This window comes from Camelina sativa, chromosome 9 (genome assembly GCF_000633955.1).
Source record: "Camelina sativa cultivar DH55 chromosome 9, Cs, whole genome shotgun sequence".
In the NCBI taxonomy this organism is placed as follows: domain Eukaryota; kingdom Viridiplantae; phylum Streptophyta; class Magnoliopsida; order Brassicales; family Brassicaceae; genus Camelina; species Camelina sativa.
Genome location: NC_025693.1, coordinates 2,210,747 through 2,219,406, shown reverse-complemented (window position 1 = coordinate 2,219,406; position 8,660 = coordinate 2,210,747). Strand labels below are relative to the sequence as shown.

The 8,660-nt window shown below is 33.2% G+C and overlaps 3 protein-coding genes across 4 annotated transcripts in view; 1 reads left to right on the top strand and 2 right to left on the bottom strand.

The window, feature by feature from the left end:
• LOC104710244 (transmembrane emp24 domain-containing protein p24delta8) lies at window positions 3,054–4,281 on the bottom strand. Its single transcript, XM_010426815.2, has 4 exons — window positions 4,048–4,281; window positions 3,752–3,961; window positions 3,438–3,514; window positions 3,054–3,313 (listed from the first exon to the last, which is right to left on the bottom strand). Exons 1-4 carry the CDS (start codon window positions 4,252–4,254, stop codon window positions 3,169–3,171), a joined length of 639 nt encoding a protein of 212 aa, XP_010425117.1. The 5' UTR covers window positions 4,255–4,281; the 3' UTR covers window positions 3,054–3,168.
• On the top strand, window positions 4,717–7,241 carry LOC104710241 (uncharacterized protein At1g04910). The gene is made up of 8 exons (XM_019230404.1): window positions 4,717–5,257; window positions 5,352–5,419; window positions 5,492–5,580; window positions 5,673–5,835; window positions 5,930–6,219; window positions 6,297–6,501; window positions 6,584–6,741; window positions 6,819–7,241. The coding sequence occupies exons 1-8, from the start codon at window positions 5,014–5,016 to the stop codon at window positions 7,045–7,047; spliced, it is 1,446 nt and encodes a 481-aa protein (XP_019085949.1). The 5' UTR covers window positions 4,717–5,013; the 3' UTR covers window positions 7,048–7,241.
• The window catches only part of LOC104710242 (DNA-binding protein SMUBP-2-like), a 3,358-nt gene continuing 1,861 nt past the window's right edge, over window positions 7,164–8,660 (bottom strand). Inside the window, exon 3 of one of the 2 annotated variants that reach the window (XM_010426814.2) lies at window positions 7,164–8,396. In XM_010426814.2, the coding sequence (XP_010425116.1) occupies window positions 7,320–8,396 (1,077 nt within the window). In that variant the 3' untranslated portion in view covers window positions 7,164–7,319. Of the gene's footprint in view, window positions 8,606–8,660 lie in introns of both variants that reach the window. The other variant, XM_010426811.2, reaches the window with a different exon arrangement.

The window sequence follows — 8,660 nt, the reverse complement described above, 5'->3', positions numbered from 1 at the left end:
TTGGATTGTGAATGTGATTAGGTGGCTAGTGGGTATGGGACCACTAGTTGTAGTTATTTATTATATTATTATTTATTATTTATTTACAAAAAAAAAAAAAGGGTCGGTTGTTTCATTAATAGAGAAACATTTTGTTGAAATTGCTGATGTGTCATCGCTAGAGCGATTTGGAGATTTAATTGCAGTTAAGCATCTCAAGATAAAAATATTTACAAAAATAAGTCTTTTGATTTACTAAATGTGTCATTAAAATATATATAAGGAAATCTTTATTTCGTTATTATTTACATAAATGTGTCATTAGAATATATATAAGGTAATGTTTCTTTATATTAGTTTTTAAAATGAAAAACTTCATCAACTATAAAAAAAGAAAATATAGTTCAGTATTTAATTATCATTTTCATAATATATTTTAAAGTAAATTACATTTCATAAACTATTAAAAAACTTATTCATCTATTTAAAATTTTGAAATGCAAAACTTATTCTCCGATTTAGAAAAATTTGATGACTATTCAAGTACTCCCTCTGTTTCACAATGAGTTTCATTTTGACACATTTCACAAAAATTAAGAAAATATTAAATTATATATATCCTTTATTTAATAAATGTTTAATGCATTAATTTAGTCATAGATTAAGGGTAAAACTAGAAAATCTAATGTAAAAAATGCACTGAAAATATAAAATAGTGCATTAGAAATGTAAAATGACACTTTTTGTGAAACAAAAATAAAATTATTTTCCACAAAAAAACACAAAAAGACATATTACCATAACTAACAACATTCTATCAAAAAAAAATTTCACCACGTTTGAATTCTTTTCCACCTTTCACAGGTGAAACATATTTTTACACAAAATAATTAAATGTAAATTTGAATAGAAGAAAAAAATTATAAGTAAAATTATTATTCTCACACCTTAGATTCTAAATAATAATATTACTTGTAATAATTTTATTTGAATCGATTTATCCCGCACATTACGGTTGTTACCTAGTATGTAATATTAGAGAGTTCGAGATAGAAAATAATCAATTAAATTTCTCGATAATATTTATTATGTTTTGAATACGTGAAAATAATCTTTCAAATCTGGAACTTTTAATCTTAAAATAATATGACTAATTGTTGTAATTTTTTAAATTACGTTTCAAAGATAGAATTAAATATGTTATTTGAAGTATATATTACTTCTTCGATTATGGTTATTTCATAAAAAAAAAAAAAAATTGCAGGATCATTAATAAAAAAAATTATTGTGGTTGTCGTTTTCTACTAGAACTAGAATATAATCCGTGCTCTAGCACGGGTTGAAATTTCTTTTGTTTATTATGTAATTTTTATTCAAAAACATTATATATGTGATTATTTTATTTATTTTAAAAGTTTTTTTGGATGGAATACTATGCCAAATCATATGCTGAATATGAATTATGAAAATAACATATATTTTGTAAGATCTATTCTAGTAGATCTAGATAATTAACCCGTGGCATACCGCAAGTTAAGTTGTGTGATAAAAAATTAATTTATTTTTGTTATTTGATTTGTTAAGTGTTTAAAATTATACATTATATTTTGATTGTTAATATTGTGAGTTAACCCGTAGTATACCGCATATTAATGTAACGTATGTTTGTCAAAATCATCTTAACCGAGAAAAAGCCTACGAAACAACATTATTCTAAACTTTAATTTAATCTGAGAAATCATATTTCTTGAAATTTTAACCTTTGCTCATATTTCTTGGAATTATTTCATATTATAGTGACATATTATTGATTCGTGCTATAACAAATCAAATTAGAGTGTTTATAATTTTTAACTTTTTGATCTATCATATATTTATGATATTTTTAAAAATATCAAATTAAACTATTTTAAAATATTTCAAATTAATTTATTTTAAAAGTTTAAAATATATTAAACTATACAATTCAACAAAGAAATATATGAAATTGAATTTAAATATTCAAATTTTGATCCGTTACTCAGTTAAAATTTTAGTTTAATAGATATTTTTTTAAAGAATAATATTACTAAAGCTTGAATATTTTATGGATTGAACAATTTTTTTGGTATGAATAGAGTGTATTTCGGTGAATGAAAATGTCAATGATTTATACTAAAAGTTTGGAGGAGTGTTAGGTAAAATATTATTTCGTTTTAATTAATTTTCGAGATTTTATTATATTTTTTTTCTTTAATTGCCTAAAAGTATATATGGCCTAACAGTATATGGTTGTTAGAGATTTTATTTCTTTTAAGTTGTATTATTCTTGGGATATTCTTTTTAAGTGTATCTATGTATAAGTTAACCCATATAACCTATTTTGTAACCAACTAATGAATCAAATAATAACAATAACTTTATAACTTATAACTATTATATAGTCTACCAAAAAGAAATTGTGTACTTCCGAAATATTAAATAGGGGATTTAAGGTCATATGCTAGAAGTCAAAAATATTTAATTTTAAAACTGTAGCACTTGTTATAAAATAAAATTTTGATAAATAAAATTTTACATTAAAAAAAAAAAACTGATCATATAGAAGCAGAAAAACATATCTTTATTTCATTTTGACGAGAATGTAGTAATATACGAAGAAATCAAATTCTTCTGACTTTCTAGTTTCTACCATTTTAAAGTTTTTTCAATCTATTTATTTGTATTGTTAGTTTATTATGGTAGTATTACTTTCTCTCGATTAATATCATATCAAGAGGGGTCCCTCCTACGGAAAAATATTATGGTTTCACACTTACGTAAAAAGTGGTTTCCACACCACACAAAAAATATCTTCTTCTTAGTTCTTACTTTTAAACGTTCTAAATGTTTTTAAACTATTTATTATCCTATATATGATCTTCATTTTAATTTAGTTCCGTCACCTAACTATATATTATATATATATATATATATATATATATATATATATTAAAAAAAATTGACAGGAAGACATGAACCAGATAATTGGGGGCTTATGCAATTCGTACCTACACAAATCTCAAAAATGATCACAAAATGATGTTTTCTTTGCCTTAAAAATGAATCCTTAATTTAAATGAAATCTCTAATGCATGGTCGTTTAGTTTGACGACAGTACAATCATAGACATGAGCAAATGAGTATTGTATGTATGTGCATGTCTACCACTCAGATGAGTTTCTTTTTCTCGAAGAAAGTTTTCAAGTGCCATAATTGTAGACCAGCCACCGATAAACAAACCCCAAACGACAAGACACTTAACCACGCCATCTTCGAGTTTGTGGATCTATTTAGCTCTTGCATTTCTTCTTCCCTGGTACCATACCACCAAACCAAAACACAATAACAAGTATATTAAGCTCATCATCTCTCTCTCTTAAGACCCAACAAAAAAACAAAGGCCAAAAAAAGTGTGTCCTTTCATTTGCCTAATTTACCTTTCACGAAGATAATACATCTCCTCATGGATGGAATTAACAGTGTCCATTAAGTTCTTAACCTCATTCTCCATCATCTACAGAAACAACATCAAATTAAAGATTGAACAACAACCAGGTCAACAAAGCAACCTTAAAAAACTACAAGCATTCTACAAGATCTTCTTTCATTACTAGACAACCCTAAACCAGTTAGTTGTAGCTTTTGGATCTTAAGCATGAAAAATGGCATGCATGCGCTCAAATTTCAATTTCAATGAGCCAGACACACACTAAAAGAACCTTTAAAGACCAAAACTATAAAGGCCACTTACTAAAACTTGGCTCTGCTTAGCCACATTGGTCCACTCCTTAGAGTGAACACCAGACTTCCAATCAAAATCAATGGTCAACGTCGTCTCCGGCTTGTGATCAACGGCTGTGATACACGTAATGTAATCCCCAGTCTCAGACGCTGTAAACGAAAACTGACCAGCCTCTACATGATCGGCTTCGTGCAATATCGCCCCTTTTGGCGGCAGCACCTACAATATAGAATAAAAGTTATAAAAAAAAAAATTCGATGCTAAAAAATAATTAAGGTTGAGATTGATGTGAAATTTATATATACCTTGACGATGATCTTGTGAGAAGAAGGAAGAGGATGATCTTTGTTAGGGTTTACGATGGCGTATTTGCCAATGGACATGGCGTTTTCGTGAATTTCCTCTCCAGTACATTTGGTTCTCCCAGAATTTAACTCGAAATACAATGATAGTGCCCTGGGAGATAACAACGCAATGATCAAAAACAAAATCGAGCTTCGACGAAGATCCATGGCGGCACCACAGAGAGAGAAAGAAAGGAAAAATCTGTGCAGTATATGCAAGACTTTGCCGTTTCGGGTAAGTGCATATAGGGTCAAAGGACGTTCTTTGCATACGTGTGACTATTTTATTGGTTAAGACACGTGAAACAAGTCATGGAGACAAGAGACAATGTTCTCATTCTCGTATGGTCGTATATTAGGTTTCTTTCTTTTTGGACATGTCTCTTGAGTATTTAATGGGCTTTTTATATAGACTAACACTAATAGTATTGGGCTTCGTTTTATAGTGTTAAACTTTTGACTTCTCCCCAAATTTTGGTTAAACAGACAATTTTACAATGAGATAAATGATGATTAGCTTGGTGACTAAACTAGTTTGGTTCACACACTTGATTAGTTATAGTAATTAATAATTCAAATTTTAAAAGGGTGAAGATGATTATGATGATGAGATCAATCTGTTCGGATCTTCTCATAAACAAATTCTTGATTTTGAAAAATAACCCTCAATAGTTTGAAGTTTGAACAATCTTTCTTCTTCCTTCTTCCCAAAAGTAGGTACTTTTCTCACGGGAAAAGAAACATAAACATAAAACATAAAAAACAAAACTTTGTACGGTCGTATCTGTATTCTTTGTCCGCATTACAATAGTTAATTTGCATCAATTTTTTCCCATCGTTTCCCTCCTTGTGACCCTTTTTGGGATCTCTCAGAAATTTTTTAGGTTATGATGAAGCGGCGATGAGTGTCGTCAGAGACAGAGATAGATGGAAATTAGATCGGAGAGTGGTACTCTGATGCGGAGTGACTATAATAAGCCTCCGAGTCATCATCAATCAGTTCCCAAAGCTCGATTTCAAGTTTGGTTCTTTAGAGTATGTTCTTGCATTTTGGTTTGGACTTGCTTGATTCAGCTCTTTTGGCATTCCCAAATCTTCACTGGTTTAACCAATCAGATTTCTAGGTTCTCTCTCCCTGTCGACCCAGTTCGACTATCGCCTCCTCCACCAAGTTAGTTTTTTTGTGTTCTTCAATCGATTTTGTGTATTTGGGTCTTGTCTTAGTGCTTGAGAGATTAAGGAAAAGTTTGAATCTTTTTTTGTAGGGAATTATACTAGTAATGGAATTTTACTAGTGTCCTGTAATGGTGGTTTGAATCAAATGCGTGCAGCGGTTCGTGTAACTCTCTCTCATTTGCAGAATTAGGGGTTTAGTTTCTTGATGCTTGTTTTGTCTCTGTTTCAGATTTGTGATATGGTGACTGTTGCTAGGCTATTGAATTTGACTCTTGTTGTTCCTGAGCTTGATAAAAAATCTTTCTGGGCTGATCCAAGGTATCACATGTTCTTCCTTTGGTCTTTTGAGGGAATAGTAAATGCGTAAGATTTGTGTAGCTGAAGCAGTCCTAGGTTTCTTCCTTTTGCAGTGATTTTGAGGACATTTTTGATATCAACCATTTCATTGATTCATTAAGAGATGAAGTTAGGATCGTAAGGAGACTTCCAAAACGGTATAGTAAGAAGTATGGATACAAAATATTCGAAGTGCCTCCCGTGAGCTGGTCCAGCGACTTATATTACTTGCAACAGGTTTATTTGCAAGTTTCTTTTGCCTCCATAAGATGAATCTGAAATGCTTATGATCTGCGTTCTTGATTGTTCGGATTGTTTGGTTTTGTTTCAGGTACTGCCACGATTCAGTAAACGTAAAGTTATACACTTTGTTAGGAGTGATACACGATTGGCGAACAATGGTCTTTCTCTTGATCTTCAAAGGCTCAGATGCCGAGTTAATTTCCAAGGACTGAAGTTCACTCCGCGGATTGAGGCTTTGGGATCAAAGCTGGTTCGGATTCTTCAACAAAGAGGTTCTTTTGTGGCTTTGCATCTGAGATATGAGATGGACATGTTGGGTTTCTCTGGTTGCACTCATGGCTGCACCGAGGAAGAAGCTGAAGAACTAAGAAAGATGAGGTAAAAACTGTTATTTTAGCATATGATGTTTTCACCTTTTCTTAAATCTTGATTTCTGGTTCTCTTATGTGCTCTAGGTATGCATATCCATGGTGGAAAGAGAAAGAGATAGTCTCAGAAGAAAGGAGAGTGCAAGGGCTGTGTCCATTGACACCCGAGGAGGTGGTTTTGGTCTTAAAAGCATTGGGGTTTCAAAAGGATACACAAATATACATTGCTGCTGGTGAGATTTATGGTGGTGCAAAGAGATTAGCTCTTCTAAAGGAGTCATTTCCACGAATTGTAAGTTTTTATCACTCTCAACATTATGCACTTTCGATATGATCAAATTTTGGTGATGATGGTGACATGTTTGATTTTTCAGGTAAAGAAGGAAATGCTATTAGATCCAATAGAATTGCAACAGTTTCAGAACCATTCATCTCAAATGGCAGCTTTAGATTTCATAGTATCGGTAGCTAGCAACACTTTTATCCCTACCTACTATGGAAACATGGCAAAAGTTGTTGAAGGTCATCGAAGGTAATTCTCTATAATCAAACATATCCAATTCAAGCTAATTCTCAGCAAGATTCATGACACGAACATTCTTTTTGCAGATATCTCGGGTTTAAGAAAACAATTCTGCTAGACCGGAAGAGACTTGTGGAGCTTTTGGACTTGCATAACAACAAAACGCTTTCTTGGGATGAGTTTGTGGTAGCTGTCAGGGAAGCACATCAAGGACAAAGGATGGGAGAACCAACACATAGGAAAGTTATCTCTGATAGACCAAAGGAAGAAGATTATTTCTACGCCAATCCTCAGGAATGTATCAGTGAAAACTGATAATGACATAGATCACTAACCATTAGAGCAGAATATGATTAGTTCTCACCTCGGAGTCTTCCTTTTCTTTCTTTTTTCTTAGAGTTTCGGTTTTTGTAAAGTAAGAGATGTAAAACTAAACAAAAGGTTGTATCATCTTTGTACCAAGAATTGGTATAATATTTCAAATCTGGAGTTAAATTGGTTTTACAGAATATGATTTGTCTTTGCTAGCTAACCAAACCAAGAAACATATCTATCAATTGGCCTGAGATTTTAAGAATCTTGCGGTTCTAGTTTGTGTACTCAGAGGCACTGAGATACTCGCCATGCTCCTCAAAGTATTCAATCATACGTTTGAGAAATTGATCACTGCTCACTGTTTCTGTATCGCAGACGATGCAACACTGTCTCCTAGAGCGAGTAACAGCCACATTCATTCGCCTTTGGTCCTTTAAAAATCCAACCTCTTTCTTCGAGTTTGATCGAACCATGGAAATGATGATAGCTTCTTTCTCTCGACCTTGGAAACCATCCACTGTAGAAACCTCCATGTCCTTTAGCTTCTCCTCTTTTCCCCTAAGAATCCTAAGCAGCATAACCTGAGCAGCGTAAGGTGTAATAATTCCAATATCAGACGGTTGAACTCCACTCTCCATTAGTCTTTTGGCATGTGCCATTGCAACCTCTGCTTCACCTTCATTATAGGTGCTCTCTTCCTCATCTTTCTTCTCTTCCATGTCACACCCAGCGGTATCCACTAATAGTAGAGTCGCCTCTGTTGAAGAAGATTTTGCTACTTTCTCCAAGTCAAAAAGCATGTGTGAGGCAACACTTGGATGCGCTGTTATCTTATTATCGTAAAGCTCTACGGATGACCAATTCATAATAAGCTCATGCATACGATACTGAACAGTAAGCATGGACTTGATCTCATCTCCATAAAGATCTGCTAGCCGTTCAAAGAGTGTTATCCCTAATCCTTTCCTTTCAGCTTCAGCGCTTTGGATTGTCGGAGGGAGTTGGAGATGGTCTCCTGCAAGTATACACCTTGAACCCTTTAGCAGAGCAATCCAGCATGCTACCTCAAGAGCTTGTGCTCCTTCATCGATGATCACCAAGTCAAAAGTTGTATTATCAAGCTTTCGTGTTAATGCACCAGTCAAAGTTGTGAGAATGACATCAGCATTCTTGATCACATCTGATACAGCTAATTGCTGCCGTTTACGCTCTTCCTTACCGAGAGTTCGAAGCTCTTTCTGGATTTCTCTCCTTGTGTTCTTATCTTTCGCTTTCAACAACTTCCCGTTCAGTGCCTTCATTTCCTTTCTGATATCATTCGCTAAACCGCTGTTATCTCCCTTCAGAACCTGAGCATCTAGAGCACTATCCAGCACTTGAGGTAAAAGCCTTGCAGGATGTCCCACCCTCACCAGCTTAACTTTATGAGGAACAAGTCTCTCAACAATATTATCAACCGCAATATTCGAAGCTGCACAAGCAAGAATCTTTGTACCGCGTTTGACTTCCTGTAAGATTATCTCCACCACCGTCGTTGTCTTACCAGTACCAGGAGGACCATGAAGTAAAAACACATCCTTTGAAGATAAAGCCTTTGTAATCGCATCTTTCTG

Coding starts and splice junctions, on each gene's coding strand:
- LOC104710244 (XM_010426815.2), bottom strand. CDS start 4,254: ATGGATCTTCGTCGAAGCTCGATTTTGTTTTTGATCATTGCGTTGTTA. Junction 3,515..3,751: donor CTAAGCAGAGCCAAGTTTTA/GTAAGTGGCCTT, acceptor TTGTTTCTGTAG/ATGATGGAGAATGAGGTTAA. Junction 3,314..3,437: donor ATGTATTATCTTCGTGAAAG/GTAAATTAGGCA, acceptor GTATGGTACCAG/GGAAGAAGAAATGCAAGAGC.
- LOC104710241 (XM_019230404.1), top strand. CDS start 5,014: ATGGAAATTAGATCGGAGAGTGGTACTCTGATGCGGAGTGACTATAAT. Junction 6,220..6,296: donor GAAGAACTAAGAAAGATGAG/GTAAAAACTGTT, acceptor TATGTGCTCTAG/GTATGCATATCCATGGTGGA. Junction 6,742..6,818: donor GTTGTTGAAGGTCATCGAAG/GTAATTCTCTAT, acceptor TTCTTTTTGCAG/ATATCTCGGGTTTAAGAAAA.